At 38.4% G+C, this 26204-nt stretch overlaps 2 protein-coding genes and 1 long non-coding RNA gene across 52 annotated transcripts in view; 1 reads left to right on the forward strand and 2 right to left on the reverse strand.

Moving 5' to 3' along the window:
* LOC129578397 (uncharacterized protein CG43867) overlaps positions 1-20828 on the reverse strand; it is a 31355-nt gene extending 10527 nt beyond the window's left edge. For 6 of the 50 annotated variants that reach the window (XM_055467249.1, XM_055467027.1, XM_055466965.1 and 3 more), the window contains exons 1-4: positions 20257-20748; positions 15096-15403; positions 14515-14952; positions 4227-4289 (exon numbers count right to left, since the gene is read on the reverse strand). In XM_055467249.1, the coding sequence (XP_055323224.1) occupies positions 4227-4289; positions 14515-14952; positions 15096-15365 (771 nt within the window). In that variant the 5' untranslated portion in view covers positions 15366-15403; positions 20257-20748. Of the gene's footprint in view, positions 1-1138; positions 1415-3088; positions 3687-4226; positions 4290-12018; positions 13689-14514; positions 14953-15095; positions 15404-15937; positions 18901-18978; positions 19324-19349; positions 19948-20021 lie in introns of those variants that run through there. The other 44 variants (XM_055466975.1, XM_055467222.1, XM_055467048.1 and 41 more) reach the window with 31 other exon arrangements.
* Positions 20829-21488: 660 nt separating this feature from the next.
* Positions 21489-23592, reverse strand: LOC129578580 (serine/threonine-protein kinase 16). Its single transcript, XM_055467352.1, has 4 exons — positions 22893-23592; positions 22428-22819; positions 21962-22299; positions 21489-21823 (listed from the first exon to the last, which is right to left on the reverse strand). The coding sequence occupies exons 1-4, from the start codon at positions 23000-23002 to the stop codon at positions 21707-21709; spliced, it is 957 nt and encodes a 318-aa protein (XP_055323327.1). The 5' UTR covers positions 23003-23592; the 3' UTR covers positions 21489-21706.
* A 66-nt stretch (positions 23593-23658) lies between these two features.
* LOC129565209 (uncharacterized) lies at positions 23659-26004 on the forward strand. Its single transcript, XR_008687589.1, has 7 exons — positions 23659-23804; positions 24097-24181; positions 24459-24540; positions 24725-24779; positions 24968-24981; positions 25555-25602; positions 25802-26004. It is a non-coding gene; the product is annotated as an uncharacterized LOC129565209 (long non-coding RNA).
* Positions 26005-26204: the final 200 nt, after the last annotated feature.

Below are 26204 nucleotides of genomic sequence, written 5' to 3' on the forward strand. Positions count from 1 at the left end.
TAACAGTTTTCCATCCGTTTTCCCATCAGCCGCACGCACCAGACTGTGTTTTCGTTCCATTACTATCTTACACATTATTCAATATTTCAATCATATGCACATAAATTTCGCCTTTTGTTTCCCACAGCCCATTATGTCGAAACCAAGCGCACATTCACTCTCATTTGCCACTCCGTGATGATGAATGATTCTAATTGATTGTACTGTATGGAAAAGGAATATGTATGAAATTCAACGATTTGCAACTGCCAAAAGACACACGAAAAGAGCGCTGATCGTGGAAGGAGGAGAGAGAGAGAGAGAGAGAGAGTAAGTAAAAAGACACTAGTAACATTTCAAGTGATTGTTGTGTCATGTCTATATTGTTCCGTTGACCCTAAGCGTGAACGCGGAACGCACACATTATATGCATACGTACAGATATATATGGAGAATAGAGGAACAGAGTGTGTAAAGACAAAGAGACACAACGAACATAATATCAAGTAGATTTTGTTCATTTTTGTGAATGATGATTAAAATTGACGACTGGGCGACACTCTCATGAATTAGATGCGTTTTATATATGATATTGAGCTGGGTGAATACGTCGTTCTCCATGCCGAATGAATCAGCGCGCGTTGTGCGATAATAAATTTGATGAATGTTTATATTTCCACAGCGAACAATGACTTTCGAGCTGCACCGATTACAACATCACATCGATGGAGCACGTAAAACTCGTTGCACAAACTGTTTTGTAGCATTTTGCCATTTGTAGCAACAAATTATTGAATTATCACTTTGGGATAAGTTGTGTTCAACAAACAATAACAGAACATTGAACTTTGGGTGCAGTTTGAACAATAACAGCAATAACAACGGAAAAACCAACGAATGCAGTCGGAATGGAAATGTTTGCAGCCGTAGTTGTTAGTCATAAAACTAATGATTCAGATGTGTGATGCACAATTAAAACTCATGTCGATGTTTCTCCCATTTCATTCGTCGCTAATTTGTTACAAATAGATTCGACAGAATGTAAGGACCATCATCGTCGACGTTGTCGTCGGAATGACGAAAACGAAACAAGCAAATGAAAATACGACGCCGTCTGATTCGAAAATAAATACTAACTGTCTGGATTTATGAGACATACCGCAAAGTAATCCAAAGACAATCCATTTTGGCACGAGCACAATATTACAAATACGCTACAAAGTACACAAAAAAAAACAGCTTATCGTCTTGAATTACACACACACACCAAAAACACACAGTTCGATTGGTGTATGCCACGGATGATTCACGAAATGCACGGAAATTGTTCAAGGAACATGTATAGTAAGAACGACGGTGTGTCTACAAGAACTTATAATAATGGGTATTTTTTTCTTCTTCTTAATAATTGATTTGCTGAACGCGCGGCGGCAGCTGGTGCATACACGCAAGTAATGCTCCAAAGACGAAGGACAAATACACACTAAATGCGAACTGTTGTCGCCGCTCCTGAACCCATTCGGAATCGACAATTCGAATTAGAACGACACACAAAGGAAATTGCGTCATGTTGTCTCTTTTCGACGCACGGACGACGCGTGAGACCGTCAAACGGTTTTAGTGCTGTTGAATATGTGTATGTTGTATGGAGAGAATGGTTGGTTAGTCATAACGCAGAAAAAAGACAGAACAATATCGACGCAATGCGGGTACGAATGCAACAGCGAGACACACACACACATTCACTGCTCTCCCGCTTCCATCCGAGAGAAAAGCGTACGATACGGTGAAATGGTTGAGCAAAAGGGCCAGATGCATGCGCACAATCATGTTTTCGGAGATGCTATAGACAAGGTACGCATATGTATACGGTTGCATCGAACGCACTATTCTGTGTCTGTTTATTTTGTCATTTAACATCTATATGTAGTATGCACTATGTACCCAATAGTGAATGCATTCCAGTCAATCGTTCTATAAGACTTTAACATGCTTTGAATCCTTTTGACATGTGTGAAAATCCCGACCGCAAATTTAAAAAAAAGGGTTCACTACATGCAACAAATCACACGAATCACATCCACTTTACAACGACGGCGATCTTTTTACTATCAAGAAAACGAACTTCGTTGATTTTGATGAACGACATTTTTTCGGAATTTATGACAATTTGACTAAAATGGCCTTATTTATGATTCAATTCCATCAAAACTAATAGAGTGGCGTCGAGATCCACATTAAATGGCTGAGAAGTATGAGATTTTGATGGCTGCAAGTTTGTTAAAATCATTTCGAGTTCATATGGATTAACATTTTATAGTCAGTCAAGTCAGTCATCATTTTATGAATCGTCAACGGAACGTAAAAGGAAGCAAACGCTGGAAATAGAACGTTCGTCATATGCATATATGTGGCTCAAGTGAGGTTACACAATACGTGAATACGTGATTTATATGCATCAAACAAATCACTCTCACAAAAACACACACAGGCGTCGTGGACACTCGAGCTCAATCAAATTGCCTTTTCGGTTGGCCAAAATAAATGGCGTCGACGACGATGTGAATGCGTCCAATTAGATGGGGTTTTCGTGAAGAATTTATGAGTGTCACAATAGAATAAGAACAAAAAAATGGGAGCGTCGTCCGAAAAATGTCTTATTTGAAAAATTGCATTCAGCTTACGGTTACATTAGTTTGCTTGAGCCGCCGTTTTACTTTGACTGAAACACTGAAATCTATGTCAAGCGAGTCAACATTTGGCAACATAATCATCTACAATTCCACCGTAACTGCTTTCATTCATTGCGGCTGTGATGCAATACGACCAAAAAAAACACAGAAAACAAAACGGAAAATAAAGCGCACACACGGAATTGTCGTAATTTCGGGCGAACCATCGTGTCAAACATCAACCGTAAAAAAGATAAATTTCTCGGTGATTTATGACAACTGACTGGGTTGGAACGCCGTGCCTGGCCACAACCGAATTATTTTAAGATCGTTCAGAGAAGAAAGTCGTTCGTCAATTAGTCGTGAACAAATAGACGTATTCACTGAACGACAACACACAAACACACAAAATGAAATAGCACACACATAATAATCACCTTACATCAACTCATCGACCGGTGCAAACAAATCTTGACTCGTCTCGTCACACTCGTGGACGACACACAAATGATGAATGCAATCGATGAACGCAAATAATTCAACGCTCGTTGACAATTTCTTTAAGCAAATATGCAATTACCGTGCGACTCATTAAAATATAGTTCGTCGTCTGGATCGCATTATAACATGGGCTTGGTTAACATTTTTTTTATGCATGCTATGGACGGAAAAATAATCAATATCAGCTGCTGATTTTTCTGCGAAGCCATTCAAGTATCACTATGTCAAAACGCATTACAATGCACTCGATTCTTTTTCTGGTTCTTATTTCTTGGTTGCACTTAATTTCGTTTCTTTTTTCACAGCAAATCCAATAAGATATTCACTTTCAATTTTTATTTTTATTTTTTTTGTACTTTTCGTTGCTATTAGCTTAATTGGTTCGACACAAATATTGCGATGATTTGAATAATTGAAATTAGCACATGATACGTATTGTAGATTAAATTAAAAGTTATGTCTTTAAAAAAAACGTAGTCAATTGTTGGAAATTCGTTTTCGATTGTTTTTCCACGGAAATAAAGACGAACGGAACGGAAAGAATATTCAAGATGGCCGAACAGTGATTTCTGCACTGAAGACAACTCTTATCAAATGCCAAGATGAGCATGTTTCAATAATTTCGAATCCAACCTTTAAAATACGGAATAAACACACACATATCCTGTGCTAAAATATATGCGACTTTTTTTCGGGGCCATTTGATGTTTCGCTTCTGGCGTTCGAATAACGCAATGTTCGAAAATACAACAATTTTCGACTATAAAACCATCGCTAAATGTCATGGTACAAGATGTTTAGCATACATTTATGTATTCACAAGGGTCGATTTTTTGTATCATGTGTCAACTTTGGGACAATAAACAGCGAATTTGGTTTTCGAAAACTACCCCTATGCGATTCATCATTTCAACTGCTAGAAAATGTACTAAACAGAAACATCGAAGGAGAGAAGTCCTTTTTTCTTGGCGGAAATTCTCCGCCGGAGAATATTCGAATTTCGAAAACTTACTTAACTGACACCAAATATGCTAAAAATATATGGAAAAGCATTGACAATGATGCATTGCTTACCTTGTCTTCGGCTTCTTCGGCTCTCCCTTCTGCTTCAATCACACGTTGCTCTAGTTCGGATAGCTGAAAATACAAAGAAAATGTGAAATACATCATTTGTTTATCAATTTCTCAAAAGAGTCCTGTAATAAAACTAATAGTTTATTGGCATTTCTCACTTCATTTTGTTCAAAACGAAAATAAATTTCGATTCTAACGTAAACAGTACAGTGTTGAAATGCAATCTAAATAGTCGATGAGGAGAAATGAATGAATACAATCTCCTGAAAGTGTATTTCAGTAGCGTGGAATTCATTCTATTTTCGGGCATTCGATGGCAGATGGCGTTTTAATGTGATTGAGCTTATTTCCGTTCATTTCACTGTTCCTGCATTAGATGGTTCATCGGAAGGAATTGCGGTCGATTCATTTGAGTAGCCGCAAAAATGAATCTATGTATTATAATGGTTTGTTGTACGAGTGTAATGTGGGGAGGTAGAGCGATAAAAACCAAAACTTTGCATTGTTCCGCGAGCCCTTTTCTTGCTCTCTCTCTCTCTCTCTCTCACTCACTCTCACTATTTCTATGCGAAGGATTTTCGCTTGATTGAAAAAGGTTAAGGAGAGAGAATCGCCATTAGAATTATTGATTTTCATTACAACAATGCGAGGAGGTTCCCATTACCGCGCTATTATTATAAGTAGGTTTTAGGCTGTTGTACTCTCGCTCTCTAGTATTTGGCTCTTATGTCCGCTTCTCAGAGCATACAAGAGCAAGTAGCGCTTATAGATTGAATGAGCCGCCACAATAGAGAGCGTAATCGTATGCTCGTGCGTTTCCGTGCTAATGATGATTAGTTTCTATTTTTTTCCCTTGTATGGTTTATTTTTCCCTATTCTTCTTCTATGTTTGCGGGGATACTTTTTTTGTCGGTTTATGTCTAGATATGTGTGGTCGAACACACTATTCATATGTGTTCACGATTGTAATTTTCCGGTTCTCATACATACAATCCCACTAAATTACGATGGCTAAATGCGAGAAACGTTGGAATAATAAATTGGCATTAGATTTTTGTAATGTGTAGAATCTTGCAGGCCGTAACTGGTTGTGTGCGTGGATTGAAAAGTACCATGCGACGGCAGCAGCAGTAGCCACCACCACTACAAATACACGTAAGTTTTGTGTTGTGCAAAAGCATTTTATGATATCGGTTTGTCTGAACACAATGCGATAACCGAATGCGTGTGTGTTCAAGACACAGCGAGTGTGTGTATAGAATTTATTAACGAAAATCGAGTGGGTTTAGTTTAGTTACTTGAAAAGCGTTTGCTCGGCGAAATTGATTGGCTCACTTACTATTCGTTCCCTCGTTCGGTCTCGCTAGCTCACTGGCTGGCTCTCCCATACCGCCAAGCGCGCGCGGAAAAAGAGAGAGAAAACGAGCCGTATATCAAAAGATTTTTTATGGGGCCTTTTTTTATTAATATAGTGTAATAAAGCAAGCTTTATACATTCTGCGGTTGTTAGATTCGAGTTTAATGAATTTTTCATATGGTTCATTAAATACAGCAAACATAGTGCGTATTGTGCAAACATTGTGTGTGTGTGTATAGATATATATATATGGCCATTATGTGACGAAACCGAGAGCACTCAATTTTAAATCAATTTTGGCTACTGCTCCATCGCTTTCGGAAACGCTTCGAACCAGTCACACAGACACTCTGTTTGCCAATGATATTTTCGCTTCGTGACATTTTATCTAATTATTTCTTTAGAAACAAATTAAACATTTTCAATTAAAGTAAATGAAAAGAGAATTCATAAGTGATAACAATGGGTGTGCAGCTGCTTCGGTTCTCATTCCACCCAGGGAACCAGAGAGAGAGAGAGACACAACATACAGACACCGCACACCGTTCGCTGTCAGATAAATTTCAGTCATTTGCTATTCATTCGCTGTACCATTTTCACAGATAAAAATCAGCATGAATATGAAATAAGGACAAAAGCTTCAAGTTTTTTTTAATGAAGACTCCCCCAGTAATTTACGTTTTCTCCATCGTAGCACCGTTTTTTCGGCGCTTATCTCACACACATTAAATGTATCCCGATAGAATGGTAATGCTCCACTGTCACTTTCTGTCTCTGTCTCTCCTGTTTGCTGGTTTCGTTGAATGACACTTGCCAAGTTCCACTTTGACACACACACACACACACACACAGCATAAAATGTACGACGAACATCTAGCACGAAAATTGATTTACAAAATGCCATTAGATTAGTACCTTGTGAAACGCATGAAATTGCAATAATTTAATTAGACGTTTGATATGTTTGATGCTCGAATATACACGAAACCGGAAGCGAAGGGAAATCAACGCCCAACGGAGAATAAATGGAAACCAACATGAGAATTGAGCCGAATGAAAGCGAGTGGTGATTTGGACGGGTGTGGGGATCGAAATTGAGATAACAATCTGCTTTTGTGAAATACACAATCAACCGACTGCCAAGGAATTATGTTTTCACAAAGTTTCTTATTTCTCATTTTCTGTAGCTGCCACTTTCTGATGGGCTGCCAAGAGGTTTTCTCTTTCTTTTTTCTTGCGTTTGCCGTTGCCGTGTTTGTGCCATTTCTTTTTATTTTATCGTCATCGTCGTCGTCGTCGCGGTGTTTCTTTCATATGCAAAAAGGTAGTTGTTTGATGTGAGAAACAGTGCGAAAAAAAGGTGAAATTTATTCGCATTTGAAAATTGACGTGCGTTCGGTGAATGTGAGTGAGTGAATGGTTGTGTGTGTGTGTGTTCTCATTCATTGTTGGTTATTTTTCTCAATCACTCAGGTTTTGTGTTTGTGTGCGTGTGCTTGCGTTTTCCTTTTTGTTTATTTATTTATTGGGGAGGTTACGAGTGATTGATAGCTTTTTCTATTGGACGTTATGTATCATAAATATTTGTAGATTTACGCGTGTTTTGCGTTTCACTTTTTCTTTCACTTGTTCTCCGTCTTCGCCACAAAAGCAAATTGTAATTTTTTTTATTGTTCGTGCACACATTTTTGCCATATCAAAAGGTATGCGATTGAAACCAAGGGGACCGAATTTGGTACAAAGGTACAAAACACACGAAGAAGAAAGATGAATGTGTCTTATGTGCGTTGAGCATGTGTTTTTTTTCCTCTCAGTTGAATTCCACCTCCGTCTCACAATCACTCTCTCTCTCTCTCTCTCTCTCTCTCTCTCTCTCTCTCTCTCTCTCTCGCTCGCTTCTAAATGATGGAACGTTAGGGACGCTTCCTTGCACTCGAACAAACACGACGAAGATTTCTTACATTCAATTCCAGTTGTTGGTGAGCGATGTGTCTCTTTTTTCCTTTTTCTTTTCGTCGTACATAGCATATAACGCAGCACACACAAACCCGAAGCTCCACCGAAATATCTCTTATCTCCGAAAATGGATTGAAAAATCGACACAGAAATACAGAAATGAAATAAAATATCAAATACGATGAATTGGCGTGATAAATCTTATGGCAAAAGAATGATGTTGCCGTTTTTCATTTTCCACACACTCACGCCAGTCACCCACCAATCAAACAGTTGTGTACAGACTGAACACAGAGCGTGTGTGTACTGAGTCGCATTTCTGGTTTTTAGTCACACTTCATACACACGTTCAATGCAAGTATACAAAGAAAGAGGAACGAAAAAGGAAGAAATACAAGGAGGAAGATGAAGGGACCTTGTTCCTGTTTACGAGTGCTAATCGATAATGCGTTTTTTTGATTCAATTTTTGCACAGCGATTAATATTTAAACATATTGCTATGTAATAACTGTAATAAGAGCATAAACACAGCTATTTCGATCAACGTAGAACGTTTGAAAGTGTTCCCATCGGGAAAATAAAGTAAATGGAAAATGCTGGAGCATTGCTTCAAAATAAATGTAAGTATAAAAGCATGTTTCTTCCACTGAAGCCATTCCTTTAAATTTGAATTCGATTGGATTTTTTTCCATACAAAGTGGATTATTATTCAGCTCGACGAAATCACAAGAGCAGCAACGGAACGGAATTTAATCAAGGCGTACAACACCAACCGAATGAACGACCAAACAAACGAAACGAACCGAACGAATGGGGAAAAAATCTTAAATAAAATCGTTTCGAACTACATTGTTTCTCACTTCCGAGAGTTGTGCAAACGGTATATTCGGTCGGAGAATCTTATTAAATTTGGTCATGCCAAGATTTAATGATCTAATAAAAATCTACTTTTACTCGCAAAATTCGCCCACCGAATGCGAAATCAGTCGGGTGTCTTGCGATATTCGCAAAGTTTCCATCGAACCGTTTATTATTCATAAACCTAAATTGATGAAATTTCGAATTTCATTATTTGACCTAGATGGTAATTCATTTTCTCGTACATTCTTTCCGCATTTCCTTCTTGCACTAGCAACCCAGACATCTTTTGTTCCGTGTTCAAATGTTTCTTTCTGTTTCTCTATCGTTTCGATATGAATAGAATTGCAAACGAATATCGCAAAGATGGAAAATAACAATGATTAATCGAACTAAAGTAAACTTGAATCGCTTCGCTTTGCCTCGTATCGATGGCAGAAAAAAGGCTTTTTCTATGGCTTGAAAATTTAATTTTGATTTCACAATTTAATACTGAAACAACGACATATGGCCTCTCTTCTGTCGCAGCATCAATTCATTTATATATCATATATAATATATGTATTATGTAGAATGAACCGAACCGAAGCGACAGAGTTAAATCCAATTTCAATTAATTCGTGCAAGCGACTAAAATATGTATAATTAATTGTAAATGGCTGGTGTTTTATATATTAATTGAAATTTTAACGCAAAAATAACCATTGCGAATGGGGATAAGCGCAAAATTAATTGCGGACTGGGCGTCGACATTAACGAACGCGAATTGGATGCTACTCGAAATTTGAGTGACACTCGGAAAATGTTTTATCGATTTTATTTTTTTTTCTCTGTCGTTCATTGTTGTTGTATTGTTGTGTGCACATCGGTAACATTCGATCAAATTGCTTGGTTTAACTTTTAGTTGAATGGCCGTCAAGCATGTCAAAGCTGACATTTGAAATTCCATTCGACGCAAAATTTGAAGGGAAAATTGATGGAAAACCGCAACCCTGATGTTTACCATACGGATGCCAACAATTTGTTTCCCTGGGATCTCTCTCTCTCTCTCTCTCTCTCTTGTTCGTTCGTTCGTTCATTCGGGCGTTTGGTATCTCGACTCCGTGTTGTCGTAACAGTAATGTCGGATTTAAGTCAATCACAAATGATGAAAACGACAAAAACACACAAATATGTCGCATGATTTATGTTCGATTTTACGGGAGAAGGAGCAATTTGGAGTTGAGATAAGGCTTCAGAATCCAATTAAAATCGAATTACGTGCTCGATAAACGTAGACACACAGACAGAGAGAGAAAGAGAATGAGTTTTGGCATTTTTCAACAGGCGAACACGAACCATAAAAACGGATTTTATTACATTTCACCGTTTGCTGTTTACGTGCAACGTTTTTCCGCCACTTTTATTTCGCCTGTGTGAAATTGAATTTATCTTCGAATTGATATATGCGAAGCATTGTCCTTACAAAGTGTACACAAAGTGGCTATGAACAATGGCACCAATAAAACTCATTCTTCATCTCTCTTTCACACATGCACATGAAGCGAGCTAACGAGCAAACGAGCGACCATGCCTATTCGGAGCTCTTTCTTTCTCTCGACCACTTGCTGACTCTCCATCTCTATCCCGTGCATTTGTAAAGTGGAAAAGGCGACAAACCTTTGGTTAAATTGATTTTACTTTCGAAAATAGAAATAAATGTATCGAAAGCAGAACACTTGTATGAAATTCATTGGCATGTTGCAACACATGAGAAAAATTAAACACACTTTATGGACTTGGTCTGTATCGTTTTCGTTGTAACGAAATGGGACGTATTTATATATAAAAATGGAAATGCACACGTACACAAAAACGACGATGACGATAGACGACGACGACGACGACGGCATGACCGAATTTTGGTGCGAACAAAATAAAAGAGTTTTCCTCTTTTCACACCAAACGACTATTGCCTTGAAATGGTTGTGTTCATTGATTCCGATTTTTGGCATGGGCCAATGAAACGAAAAGCCACAATATAATCGTTAATCGTTAACATGGATCGGGGGAGAAATCCAGTGTGGCACGTTGCAATTTTATGACGATCCGTTGAGAAATCGTGTAAATCTAAAGCTCGACAGAATCACGGGCTACGGCCAACCGATTCCGGACCGAATGAATGAAACTGAACTGAACGAGGCAAACTGAAGAGGTAGAGGAGGAAGAAGAAAACGAAGCAGAGAACGAGAGAGCCAATTGAAGGAGGAAAACTAAAAACGATGTGTTAAAGAAAATCTCGGTTTTATCGACACATATTAGCAACATTCATTTCGGTTCGACGTTATCGCCGGTCGTATTGCATTGAGAGAACGACAGAAAAGAGTAAAGTAAGTCAGTCATAACACGCAAGTACACATGAACCGATTATGAGGTAAGAACGAACGAAATATATAGAGAAAAAAACATACTACTGTCGAACAAACCGAACGCAATGCGACATACACAGACACACACACGTATTGTGTTCGGGTAAAACCACATTATGAATGCAGGTTGCTGTAAATCAGCTAACTGAAAGGAAAATCCACTGCGAAATTAGCTCACGAATTCGTGTGATGTGCAAACACGTACTTTGCTGTCTCTTGATTTCCACTACAAAAACTCGTTTTTCATTTTCTGTTGTTGTTGTTGTTGTTGTTGGAGTTGCTGTTGCTGATTTTTTTTCTCTCGTATTTTGTTTGTTGGTTGGTTTGGTGTGCTCTGCTTCGTGCTCTCTCTCTGTCTCTCTGTGTGTGTCATAGATGGAATTCCTTTTATTAGGGTCATTCGACTCGTCTAACTAACAATAACTGGTGTCTCTTGGGCTTCGTTTGCATTCAGTACCGTTCGCAATTCGACACACAATCCATTCAAAGCGTTCGGTAAAGCGGCGGCATTTTGCATTCACAGCATCGTTAACAACAGCATTTATGAATAAAATCGTGCAAAAATGTATATGCCAGACGCACTGGCACCATCGATGACAATGCATAAAATTTGCATCACGAAGAATATTGCAATACTGTAATAAATAGCACGGAACAACAAGCAGATCAAATCAATACAACGATCATTGAACGAAATAAACCCATTTTACGCACACATACAGAGAGGGAGAGAGAGAGAGAGGGAGATGCACATAAAATCAGGCGGAGATATATGCATATTGAACGGCCATACAGGCACCGAATCCCATCATATCCCAGTGGCATGATGGCCGATACAAAATCAAATAAGCCTGGTTTATAGGATCCGAGACAGCGACTGAAACGAACGAACGAACGACAGTATAACATCACAAGTGTATGCGTTTATTTGAAGATTAAATTGGTTCAAGTGGATTGTTCGAGAGCGCATTATGACGTGAAATTAAAAGCACTTGTTTTCGTTCGAATGCACTCGATTGCTCCGTAGAAATTCCCATGCAGACGCCTTTGTGCCACACTGGCGTGTTTTTGAGACAGAGTCTCGATTCATTCATACACTCACTCACCTTTCACTCGCACACTGCACACTGTGTCATTTCTAGCATTCAATGCAAATGGCATTGCTTCTGCTCTTTCTATCTACATTTTAGCCACAATTATTAATCGCACAAACCTTTCGTAGCAAATCCTCAAGAGATTCCATATCAAGTGAATCCATTATGTTGGCGTAATTATTGTTCGTTTGGCTTGAATAAGAAGCCAACGATGCCGTCGATATGTTGAATTTATGGCGCTTATTTGAAACGGGCGAACTGCGTGCAGATAACGACAATGATGGTGTTTTAATCGTTGCCGTCGACGTTCGCAACAGATTCTTTTTGTTCTTTTGCTGGAGCAAATTTTCCACGGTTAACAAGAGTGAGGCATCCATTTGGACGACGTGATGATTGTACGATACACAAACAAATTATACAATATACACAGCGATTGCAATAGACGACAACGCTGCAATGACCCGGCGATGGAATCACGAAAATTCGCGTGCACTAAATAAGAATGCGATGGCTGTGATGGTGATGGTAGTGGTGATGAGAGTGGTCGACGCACGGCCAACGATACACTCCTTGATTGAAATAAGTGGAAATCTGGACGCAAACAACAAACGATGGCGATGATGATAACGATAAAACACAAATGGCAAATAATTTGATAAAAGCGACAAAATCGTTTTGATTTGTAGCATTCATAAACACAAGAAGGTTTCTCGGTTTGTTTGTCTTTTTGGGGAGCTGATGCTGCTGCTGTTGTCGTTGCTGTTACTGCTTCACCAAACACACATACACACGGTTTCGAAATCGCATAAATTCTATCGGAGGCTTGACATATCTCAAGGCAAATCGCCAAACCGTTTCGTTCTTTTTGTTGTTGTTGTTTGATTCTATGCTATTTTGCCAACGTTGCACAAACTGAATATATGTCGCTCAACATCCGATTCTCATGCACATTCACTTGCTCTTGAAGGTTTTATTTGGCTTTCATATTATCGAAGTTTGCTTCTGTGTCCGTGAAAATTTATTTCCGTTTTTGCGGGATTCTATTTTTTTCCGCTTTGCTTTTGTCCTTTTGTGTCATTCGTTTCCGCCTCTCTTCACTCGCTCTCACTGTCTCTTTATCGTGTCTGTATATTTTTTTTCTCTCTACAGCAGCAATAATTCGGTGTCCAATTTTATTAGATATAAAAATTTCACGCTATTCCAATCGATCGGAACCTTTTTTATCACTTTCCGCAACAAAAAAAGAACAATGACAGAGAGACGAATATTTCGATTTTTACGCAATTATTTTCCCTGCAGTCACAATAAATCACGTTTAGCATAAAGTCCTCCACATTCCTACACAAAAATATAAATGTGGATATTTTTCACGTATTTCAAGTATCTATCCACTTTAATTTTGGTTTGTGTGCTGTTTTTTGTTTTGTTTTGCGCTGCGCTTTACCTCACTTTGTGTCCCAGTTCGTGTCTTTTTTCTATATTAAATATCGCTCTTACAAATCTATTTAAATTTTTTCGTCGGTATTTTAAGCTATGCTCAGTTCGGTGTGTTTGTTTGTTTATTCATCTAAAACACGAAAAGCAGCTTGCCATTCTCACGAGAGTAAACAAATTTTAATTAATTTACATAGGATTCACTGCCACAAATTTAATTTTGTTTGTTTGCCCATCTTCTACCCTCGATGGGTAAAACGGAATAAAACGGTTTTCGTTGTTATTCCCTTTTTTCTTCTTCTTCTTCTTTTATCGATGAGAAACACACACCAGATAAAGAGAGAGAGAGAGAAGAAAAAAAAATATATCAAAAACACACTGTACTTAAACACATTTATTTCGTCTCATGTTATTTAATTTATACGCCGGAGGAAATGTAGGAAGCCAGTGTTGCGTTGTTGAGCGAAAGAAGAAAAAAAAAATCGCAAAAAAATCCACACACAATTTTTTCTATGCGTTACTTCGTCACAGGAAATGAAGTTTCACCACATTCTTGGTCGGAAGCGCATCAGCAACTAAGTTCGTTACTGGTCTTTCTTGCTTGTTATACTAATATTGACTGTTTGTTGTGTGTGCACGGGGGCGAGTCGGAAAAAAACGTTCAATTTTCCGTTTTCTGGCGAAGGAGTAAAAACAAGTGTGGAACACATTCACTTCCAGCCGAATATCCCATTACAAGCCAAAAACACCGTTCGATGAGATTCGCTCTTGCAATGTACACTCCACATACACGTCTGATGTATGTGGAATGGAAACTGTGAGCGAAGGGGTAGCATTTGGAAAGTGCGTGGCATATTCGGTGTGCGCAGTACAACGAAACCAACCAATCCATTGGAAGTCTAGTGTTTAATTCAATGCAGCACTTAACAAAAAAAAATTGTCACTTCATCCAGGCGATGAAACTATTTGTTGCAATATGTTTTACTAGCATTTTTATTGTGACCGAACAGAAGGTTCGTAATAGACACACGTAGAAACTATAACATCAGGTGATTTATATTCAAATATATTCAACCCTGAAGTGAGAAATGCCAATCAACGCGCCATACTAGCGCAAACGACAGCGAATGAAAGACAAACAGTGCGAATAAAAAATTCATTTGGTAACATTTGCCACCTACCTTATCACGGAGCATGCCACGAATACGTTCGGCCTGATTTTTCGAACGATGCAATTCAAGCTGCAGTTCCAGGCAACGTTCTTCCCAGTTGATTTCACGGATGCCAGTCGGATTTTTGTAATTGTTTACTTGTTGCACGTTCAAATGTTCTGTCAACGCCGAAAAATGGAAACCTGAATTGCTTCTACCACTACTACCTTCACCAGCACTGCCGTTGAACTGTGCCATTGCCACCTTTGAATCCTTTGAATACCCGTTGGATCGATCACCACCTTTGCTGTTGTGTACGGGTGATGCAGGCGGTCGATAAAAATGCGCCTGCTTTGGCATCAAACGAGGACTTGTGGGCATCGAACGACAACCCATCGAAATTTTTCGTACCGCAGCATTCGCTGCAATCGCCTGTCGTTGCCCATAGCTATCGGAATGTGAGCTCATCTGGGATGAGAGACACACGGAGAGATAGAAAGAGAGAATGGCAGAAAGAAAGGCACATGGAAAAGTTCAATTTTATTTTCCATTTAAAAAGTTAGTTTGGCGAAATCAGTCGTTTCGATCTAATGTTTCGCTATGACACTCACCGGATTCGATGATGACGACGATGACATAGTCGATTGCAATGAATGTAAAGTTGTGCTGTCATAGTCTGTTGTTTGTTCGCCGCTGGCATTTAAATCGATAAGCGGCGCAAAGATGGTTGAGAGTCTGATATGGGATGCAAGACCATCGCTGGATGTTGTCGCTGTTATTGCTGCTGCTGTTGGTGCTGCTGCTCCTACTGCCGCTGTCGGTAGTGATGCTGAATTTTTGATTTTACCCGCACTAAATGGAAGTTGAGCTTTATCAGACATCTGTTTTCAATCTGTCAACAGTATCTAACGGGGCATATCTGGCAATCGATCGATAGAAAACCGAAAGAAGAAGAAGAAAAAAATCAACAACATTTAAAATCAGTGGAGTTGAGAGTGGAAAATTGAGCGTTTTAGTTTTTATCAACCGAATTGAAATTCATGTGGTGAAAGAGTTTTTTTTTCGTTGCTCTCTATATTTGATTGAGAAATGGTAGTGACGAAGTGGGTAGCGGCAAACGGAAGCGCGGATGGCGAATGGTGATACGTGAAAATGGTAAACGGCTGACAGTATCAAGGAAACATTCATAATTAAGGATTAAGAATAGGTAAAAAGTGGCGGAAATGACGATAATTTCGAAAACAGTTATCCAGTACGCAATGATAATAATCGTAAAAATTTATGTGTTTCGCAGTTTTATCAAACTATACGCCGTATTGCGTCCCGTTTCGTGTCTGTCTGTCTTTTCATGTGTAAAACTATGAGTTCACAGAATCGAAGTATGTTTTGCTTGTGTTGATATGTGTGTGAGTGTGAGAGAAAGAAAATGTGTGTTGGCGCGAATCCGATTAACCTCAACGAATAACTCCATCAAAACAGCGTGTCGTTTTCGATCGTCTTTGGTTTTTCGTCTGTTTGCCCGCTTTGTCGTGGTGCCAGCCGTAGTTACTGAAAACGATCTTTTTAATTAAAGTAAATATTCTGAACAGGCGTTAATGGCCCCAAAATGGTTATGATTATCTGTTTTTCGTATTAAGTGTGAGCAAGTGAACGAGCGTGTGTCCGTCTGCCCATCGTTGTCGTCGTGGTTGTCGTCGTCGTTGTTGTCGTCGCTGTGCCATGGAATCGAACCAGGGCCGTTGATGCAATTAAGCGTTTTAAGTGCAATTGGTTTCGGTACACAAATGATTTCGTTCCTGTACATAAAAGGCGTGATATTATGCTTGCACGACGGGGCCAACACGAGAAGAACAAGGTACAACATACAACATCTACTTATTTCTTATTTACACGAATCATTAGCCAGTAATGTACAGTGTTTGGAGGCGATTCTGAGTACAAGACGACGGGCATTGAACGAACGAAAGAAAGAGAGCGGGCAAGAGCGAGAGAGCATTTAATGTTTATACACAAAATAAAGGGAAAAAAGCACGATACGACACCGATTAAACCAAAAACGCACTGTATTCGAGCAAGTGTGGTACAGCACGTTAATCGATGGCAGCAATTTAAAGTGGTTTGCCTGGAACACACAGCGTTAATAGTATTTACCAAATACAAAATACTAAACACCCGTACAAAAGCACAACCGCAAGCAATAGATCGCGTTTGTGCTGTTTTGGCGTCTGTGTTACTTTTTGATTTCGGAATTAATTGCGCTCTAATCGCATGAAAAATTGAATTCAGACACTGACTACACAAATCCAGTGCGAGCGAGCGAACGATTTGGAGAGAGTGTTAGAGTGAGAGTGAGAGTGAGATAGAGCGCGCGCATTACATCGGGCAACCAAAAAATGTGTCGGTACCTACGCGATTTTATGTTGTGTATGTTACGCCATCATTTCGAGTCGAAACACTGGACTCCGTTTAATGTGCGGTTTTGTACTGAATAATGGCAATTCTGGGGCATTTTTCGTGTGCAACAAACGGCTATTAGAGTTCATTAATGGCGATCAAATGATTCGCCCGTTTGTTCTAATCATCATGGATTGCCCAACATACAATGCATTGCCCACACATTGACTTCGACTTGGAACTTCTAATTCCATATCGTTTTGTTTAATCTTCTGCATTTTTCTTATTCCCAAATCTATTGCAAAGTCAAAGCATTGCGATTCATTTGGTTTGGTTTGGTTTGGTTTTGCTTTAATCTCTGAACGGTCTCTCTTCTGCCATCGCCAGAATGAACATCGAACAAAGTAAATTTATAAATCGATTTTTTATTTGCTTCAATCCAAATCACTTACGATGATACGGAGAAGTAAGATAGAGAGGGAGAGGGAGAGAAATGCACACATACACACACACACACACACACACGGGGCATCGACGACAACACGGTGGAGCAACTCAAAGAAACGAATGATGATGATGTGCGCGATTGTGCCATGGCACACAAAAATATCTCCGCTGGGAATTTTTGCGATGATAACATTATCGAACGGTTGTGGTTTCGCATCGTCTTCGTATCTGAAGTTTTGCACGTTGAATTCGTGCCATCACATAAATTTCATGTGGAAAGTTGCTGCTTGTTTTCATGAACGGTTAGCAATCGGATTGTCACACAGGCGCAAGTTTTTCACACGTCGAAAAAGAAATGAACACACTCGTCTCTCGATCTGCTGGCAAAGAGCATTGAGCAGAGAGAGAATAAGAACTCTCTGCTTTTTTCGAGTTCGTTATGGATATGGTTTTTATTTCATGGTGTTTAAAGTAGAACGGGCTTAGTTTAATGGTGTGCCATCAATTGTTGTTCGTAATTTGCTACACATTAGTCTTACGGGTGTGACAACACTCGCAGCAAGCTGGGCAAAGACAACGGAAAGATGTTCTCTCGGTGTGCATGAGCCGAGATGGCTGGTGTTTGGCAGCGGCGGCGGTGAAAGATTTTTGCGAGCTGAGTTGATTAAAATTGGTGTATAACGAAGACAACGACGACGATGAAGATTCGGGGGGAGAGAATGCCAAGAATGAATGCCTTTCGCCAGGAATCGCGCGCGCAAAACAGTTGGTTTTTCATTGGAACGATGTCGTCGCACAAGCAAAAGAGTAAAAATTATTCTCAATAAATAATCCGGTTACAGATGTTCTTCGGCTATATTAAGGAATTGCTTTTTTTCTGTTGAAAGATTTTATTTTGAAAACCAGTTCAGAGAGATTGGCAAATGCATAAAAGACAGCTGGTATCGGAGTTGTTTGGGCCAGCACAACAACTGCACACCAATCCATCCACATACCGAGCATGTGTCGTTCGGTGAAAACGGTGTAGAAAAAAAGGCACGCACCAAAACCCATAGCACCAGAGCCTATATTGCCTCTATATTAATCGATAATCGCTTTGACTGTGGCTATTATCGTTGCTTGTTATTACCGATTTCAAAGTGACACACATTCCAAAACTATTCGATAAGGCGGATCAACCAGTGAGCCAAATACGCTCTTCAACCCAACAACAACAACGACGACGATGACAAAAAAGACGATTGGCAAACGCAAATCAGTGAATTCAAATGGAGCAAATCGAAATCAGAATTGGCATCGTAGGTGTGGTGATGGTGGCGGTCTTGAGCTAAATGCGAAAAGTATGCGTGAAAACATATTTCGACAGTTTTATTCGAATCGTTTTTATTACTGTCATGGATTTAACACATCGCCAAACAGATCAAGTAAATTCGCACAACTAACAACACACAACACACGAAAAAAACGGCATAAATCTGAATATTATTATGAATATATGTAGCACATAGCGATTTCTCGGTATGGAAACCATGACAACTATACTGATGCCAAGAAAAAAGACTCACACTCGTACCGTTTTTTTTTGGCAAAAAAGCAAAATCTGTTTGTTTGAAGTTTCGTAAGTTTTTTTTCTTCCGTCTTCCTCTTGCTTACAATTTGTGTATATTTTCTCTTCGTTTTGCATATATGTACGTTTTGATTGTTGTTTGTTTTTCTTTCTTCGTATTGACATCGTCACTGCATATGCTTAAAGTATTGTGTGGCACACATCGTTTTCATTATATTGTTGTCGTTTTCAGTAGTCGAAATTGCTTGACAACCTTTCAAGTTGCTTTCTCTCTCTCTTTTTACCTCTCGACTCTCGATTATCGTTAGCTAGTGTCGTCGACTTCGTCATCGTTGTCGTTTTCTATACATTCACCTCAAAAAACTGAATAATTCGGGCGTATTTTTGTTATTCATATACATATATGAAAAAAAGCACAGAAAAATATTTTTCTCGGCTCTTTATGTATGTTTTTTACCTCGTAAAACGTTGTCAAACACTACCTCATTTACTTTAACGACAACAATATTCTCCGTCCTTCTCGTTTTGTCCGACTAATGATTCTTTTTTTCTCTCGTCATTCGTTTGTGGTTTTTTTTCTCTCTGTTGTTTTCACTGTAAAATTGAATATTCGTTTGAGCTGTGTGGCGCTGGTCTGAATTTAATCTGGGCATTCGTTGATAGATTTTTCGTTCATTGAAAACGTAAAAATGTCGTAAACTATCGTTTAGGTGCCGAGCGATAGAGACAGTGGGCTCGTGTGCAGCATTTAAATGTTCAAATATGAGCGTAATTCGGCGGGCGACTCCCTTCCGAAATTTTTCACATATTTTTAGCCACCACGGTATTTGGCAAAGAGAAAAATTTACAAGAACCGATAGAGAGAGAGAGAGAATGACAAAAAAAGAAGAGATGAACCCAGCAAAGATGAAGTTTAATTAAGCGAATATTTTCCCATTCTCATTTGCCGCTTTTGTTGTTGTTGTCGTCGTCGTCGTCGTCGTCGTCGTCGTCATTGTCGTACGTTGAAGTTCTCACTATGCCATTTAATACAACATCCAGCACGGGAGTTTTCACTGTAAAACGTAAATGCCAGCAATTGTGCAGCAACTCGTGCAAGCAACAAACAGACTCAAGCAGTAGCACATACCCATCGATGTTTCCTAGGGTATTTTCTAGATCTTGTTTTATTTGCTCAACAAACAGCCGAACCTTAATTTATTTCTTTGGAATACACACATTAAATTTCGTTGAGAAAAAAAATCAAGCATTTTGTTGTTTTTGTTGGTGTTTCTTTCTTATTTTCATTTCATTTTGTATTCACGTATTTTGCTCGTTCGCTCACCAGCAGAGAAACAGAAGAAAAGAGGAAAAAATACACTCACATACACACGTTGAACACAAAACACACCACAGCTTAAATTCGCTGTTTCGCGTTAAAATTATTATTATATTTTATACACATTTATTCGGAATGGAATTTTATAAGATTTTCGCTACACTTCACACGAGTCGAAACGTGTGTATCGCTATTTTACGATTGTGGCAATAATAATAATTGCCGTAATGGCATGTATGCGACTGTACCAACCGATTCACTAGACCATCCCGACAAACATATTGAATTATTGATACAACAAAAATAAAATGTCTTTCGTTTGTTGTTGTTTTTTTTTGTTCGTGTGCACATTACATTCATTGACCGAGAAAAAAAAAACACATTCACACCGTAGATATTTCGTATTCACTCTCTGGGTGTGTGTGTGTGAGCGAGTGAGTGAAAGAGAATTGGATATTATTTCAAAACAATGACGATTGAAACGCGAAGCGTACAAAACTCACACACTGTGCACTGGTCGACGGTTCATGTACAACTGTCAGCAACTGACTGGCTCAAATGAGAAAAACTCAACGAAATGCACACGGTGGTGTGCCTGGCGGTCGGCAATCCATGCGATGGATGGATATGACACCGTTTGTATTCTGTCATATTTTCCATATGCTGTCAGTTCGTTAACCGCTACCGACGCCGCATGGCTATGGTACACTCTATCTCTCTTTCTCTCACTCACACATGCCATGCGTCACGAACCACCATTCAAACACATTCCATTACATTCCACCGTAACGCAACGCCTTACTTGTTGAAAACCATTTGGATTACTCTAACGCTAAATTATGAATGTTTGTTGCGTGAGAGCGACTGTTTATTACAACGACGGGAGTTGTTGAGTGCTATTTTATTCAGTACATTGCGGTAGTTCATAAACCGTTTGCTGAGCGGTTTTTCCAACACAGAAAACTTCTTCGCTTATCATTCACATCAAACGCCCGCACTCGCACTTCGCAACAAACACGAATTTCTGATTTTTGAGCAAATCAAGAGTATTTATTGATTTATGACGTTCTTTCATGATTACTTGTTGTGTTTGAGTTTTCTTTTTCTTTTTTTAAATCCAACCAACTTTGAACCAGAAGTAATCGGCTTTGGTGTGAACACTGAACAGGTCCAGCTGCCTGTGTTATTTTTGATTGGCTATGAAAATAAAACCAAAAAGAAGCTTTTACGAAAATAAAATCGATCAAATAAATAAAACAATAAAAACGACACCGCAAATTGTTATTGTTTCAAGCGTTATTACTCCTTGAATAGTCTTATTTTTCTTTAACATTTTTACAACTTAGTCCTTATTTACAATACAAATGCGAATTTTCAGAGAATCTCATATACAATTGACTATAGTATTTTTGCTAGGTGCATTTTGCCCATTCTCACTCTCTCTCTCACTCTCTCTCTCACTCTCTCTGGGAAAATGATGTGGAATGCTCATAAATTTAAACGCGACTTTCCAATTTTGTTATCAGACTTTGGGCTGCTTCGAGAACGGAGTAGATAAACGGGCGTTCCATTGGATTAATTCTCAACATAAATGCGATCAAGTTGTGCATATCCTGCAAAGAAATCAATAAAAATGGTTGGAATTCAGTGCAAAGTCTTATTGTTTATTATTATTTGCTTGCGATGAAAGGTTTTTGAAATTGAGTTTGGCTCAATAAAAAAAAATTGAATAAAATGAGAAAGTAATGTACCTCCGAATACGGTGAATCTGTCGGAAAATCAACATTCCCACTGAGAACGGCCAATGCAACGCTATCACCTTTCTCATAAATAATGTCGTAAGGACACTTGAAGAAACAAATTGCATACAAACAACAGCCTAACGACCAAATATCTGTCCTTTCGTCGATCATACAGTAGGATTGGACGTTAAACAATTCCGGTGCGCGATAAACAATTGAACATCTTTCTTCAGCTTGGTCTTGAAGTCTCTGGGCTTCGTGTTGTCCACAAATCTGTTCTCGTGCTTCCGTGCATGATCCCAAATCGACTAGAATGGGCTCCATCGAATCAGACAAACAAATATTGGCTGAAATGAGAAAATGGAAGAGAAAAAATGAAATTCAACCAAATTTCCATCGCATTGAACGTCAAAAGTGACGGTCATATGAAACAGTCACGGCTGATGATTTAAACGAAAGTGAGTTTTTTTTATACCTGTTTTCAAATCACGATGTGCTAGAGGTTCAGGTTTAGCTTCGTGCAATGCTTTCAATCCCTCGCAAATGCCCAAGAATATTTGTAACACTTGCGATTCAGCCATATGATCTTTGGTTTTAGCTCGCATATTCAGATGATCTAGTAGCGACCCGTTTTTAAAGAATGGAAAGAGAATGTACACATGGCTAATGGTGTTTATCACTATGTCGGCATCGCCTTTTAGTTCAAAGTCAATAATTTCCACTACATTTGGATGCTTAATTGATCGTGTTAATTCCACTTCTCGCATCGCAATCTTTTGGTCTTCGATACTGTGGCAGGTGATTCGTTTTAAAGCGTATTTTCGTTTGGTTGTCGCATTTTCCACTAAATCTATCAAACTAAAACCCCTGCAATCACACAAACCATGGTTTCGGTTAGAACATTGTCATTGTCATTGAATTTCCGTTTGTTTGTACTTACCCTTGCGCTATACGCTCTCTAACTACATATTTGGTACCGCCGATGATGATGGTCTCTTTTGAGCACCAACAGCCCATTTTGAATATAATCGCCCAACCCAAGCTGTTCATCTTTTTCGATTTAAAATTTCACTTTATCTACGCACTTGTTCGGCCGATGATTTTCATTAAACAATTTTCACTTATGACTACAACAACAATCTAATTTAATTAATTCCTTAGGCAAATGAACTATGCGCGATTTTTCGGAAGAATATCTACGGATTTTCAATTATGGAGGAATGAATGGTGTGGGTCAATAGTTATTTTCGTTGAATTGCTCATGAAAATTATGAGTTTTTCACATAAAAGTCTCGTAAAAATATCGTAAATTTCTATCAATTTCGGCAATGTCTATCTGTGTGTTTATTCGATAAAAAAAATAGAAAGTTTTACGGTTCACACATCATACACACATCAACGATGACAGACAATAGTAATGTCATCGGCAAAGAAATGGTCTACACTCCGGCAAACTATTAAAACAACTACAAACTATTCACATCGATTTACATGCGAAAACTGGGACAAAAATTTCATTTTGAAAAAAAAAAATTAATTAAAGTTATCAATGAAAAAAATTTAACTGATAACAAGATGAAGTGACGGTTTTTGTTGAGAAAAAAAAATCCATGACATTTGATATGAGAGTACGTTTGCCCGAAAGTGTTGTTGATGCGAACAATTTAGTGGTTACCGATTCGAGCATCGCATACGTGATTACATTTCCCCACGGAGTCGCTCTTTTCAATTTCGGCGTTTGGAGAGTCAACATCTAAAATTCCCAATCGGAAGAAAACAATTTGTAAATTTCCACTAAAAACACAAAGAATCGCATTTATTGTGTTTCAAAATGGAGTCATCCATTTCAATTGTAAGTTTTTCTTTTCACAATTTTTAATTTTTTGATGAATTTTCGTCAAATTTTCCATAGTATCGCACTCAGGTATCTTCAGTGCATGATTTTGCCATTCATGTTGCTGCTCGTAGTATTGCGTATAGAAATGTTTTATTGGTCATCGTTTGCTTGTACCAAGTTTTATCACTACAAGCATGGAATTTTTAAATAATACAATTTCATCTCTGAATGTACCTAAACGTGAATCTTATGTTGTGAACGAAAAAATAATTTGTGTTTCTTTTTGTTGCTCTTTTGGTGTTTATAGCCACGTGGGCGCGTCGCCTATATTCATTGTACGAGCTGAACAAGTTCTTATGGGATATTCCGGTTTGAAGAAGAAAAAAAATCACGTAAGTTTTCAAACCGATTTTCATTCGATCCAATGAATTTTTCAACGAAGCACATTTGTGGTAAAATTCAATTCCTGTGTCTAATGGAAATTGCAATTCTTTGTTATATTTCGTGTGCGATAGCAAACGGCAGTTCGTGGGTCGCATTCGACATAAATATCATTTTATTTCGAATTGACACCTTCGTAACACAAAATCCACGTCACAAAACTATGTTGAGTGCAAGGAAAAAGTAGCAGAAAAACTAATATTTTGCTTTTGATTTGTCAATTTTTAGGTTAGGTCACCTGAAATGTAACCACGTGGTGCCGGGCCAATGTTAAGTACCAACTGAATGTGTTGGAGTCTTGGTCGTGAAGGTAAGCTCGATTGATGGCCATTTTATTATCTATTATCACATATTTTCAACATGATGTTATTGTAATCCGTGTTTCACCTGATTTTATGTGATTATAATCTTGTATTACTCTGATCCACAAACCAAACTCATCTAGCTTGCTTCAAATGACTCTCTCTAATCGTATTCTTTCCTGTTCGTTTCAGATGAAGCATTTCATTTCGTGCACACCTACCAACATTCATCGGTGAACACAAGAAGGTAATTTACCGAACAATTTCTACTCAATTTTCATTGAAATTTGGATATGATGACAATATCACACTCACATAATTTTGTTGCCGATACTCCTGCAGTGCTGATCCATTCAATCAAAAGCAAATTTCTCCGAAGCAATTTGATTATACAATGAAACTCATGCAGTTTTTTTTTCATTTATTTCTTTACAGATCAGCAACGAAACGTAATTATCCACATTTGAAAATTATTTGAAACCAAAACGTCCTTTGCCAAGTTGGTTGTTTCAGTTTTCGATTGAGTTCAATGAAAAATGCGATTTTTGCGGCGGGTATTAACGAATATTTCAAGCCAAACTCACGGGATTACATACGAGTTCCTGGTAACTCAAACTTATCCTGGGTAAAGTCCCCGGGCCTGCAGTAGAAAGTACTGATGCGTAAAGCATTTCATTGCAGTTGTCGGTATTTTGCCTATAAAATGTGAGAAAAACCTTAACGGGTCTTTCGATTTTTTGCGATGAATGTTCGCTTCTGCAAACCGGCCAGAATCTATAGATATGATTTGGATTTTTCAATCGGACATCGGTTTCGATTGTGAATCTACCACAATGGGGCTTAGTCTGTGATGTTCGTACCATTTTACCCACCAAGAGTTTCTTGTTTTACATTGAACTCTTTTACGTTTTGTTTTTGAAAAAAGAAATATATTTTTGCACCAGTTCGTTTTGGTTTCAAGTAATTTCCATTTTGTTGAGAATCAAATGACACGGATACTAACCCTTTCAATCCTCAAATAGCATCGCTCGAGCGCAATGGTCACAATCGACACAGTCAAAAGCCATCAGGTAATTATACTTTAAACATCTTTTGATTATTCTTCCAATTTTTTTTTACATGATGATCTATAAACCCAGGCCTTGGGACACTTTTGAGTAGTTATGATAACCACATACTTTCACTGAAGCTTATTTACATCAACAAATTGTTTGTTGATCTGAAATTTGCATTTTTACTAATCAATTCGCATTTTCTTTCCTCAATTAGTTAACACGGAGTGAAAACATCGAAAAGCAGCGCTCACGAGATGACCATGAATGGAGTCGTTGAACAAAGGTCACAGTTTAGCAAGATGTGCTGACAATTTACTGATGATCTCATTGGAATAAAAAAAAGTTGTTTTCAATGTATTCGTTACCATAAGCTTTATTTCTATTGAAAATAAAGTAAAAATAAGTCAAAAATCCAAATTCAAAATCAGTTTTTATTTCCTTGTTCTCTTGAAAGCCTTAATCACGAGACACTTATTCTAACCTCAAAGCGATAATTTCAAATGATTCCGCTATCGCTCCTGCTAACGTTCGATTGTACACCGAGCAAGCCCGAAACAAAACAGTAAAACACGTTAGCGTGATACGAGTGGAGAAAAGGTACCACCCCTCTATAGTAG

The sequence above is a fragment of the Sitodiplosis mosellana genome, unplaced genomic scaffold (genome assembly GCF_009176505.1).
Source record: "Sitodiplosis mosellana isolate CC-2019 unplaced genomic scaffold, AAFC_SMos_1.0 Smas_scaffold_1, whole genome shotgun sequence".
NCBI classification, from domain to species: domain Eukaryota; kingdom Metazoa; phylum Arthropoda; class Insecta; order Diptera; family Cecidomyiidae; genus Sitodiplosis; species Sitodiplosis mosellana.

Bases quoted from the DNA above. Each gene is read 5' to 3' on its own strand.
- LOC129578580 (XM_055467352.1), bottom strand. From the start codon at position 23,002: ATGAACAGCTTGGGTTGGGCGATTATATTCAAAATGGGCTGTTGGTGC. The intron at 22,820-22,892 runs GTAAGTACAAAC...GTGTGATTGCAG, and splicing joins AGAGAGCGTATAGCGCAAGG to GGGTTTTAGTTTGATAGATT. The intron at 21,824-21,961 runs GTACATTACTTT...ATTTCTTTGCAG, and splicing joins CAGATTCACCGTATTCGGAG to GATATGCACAACTTGATCGC.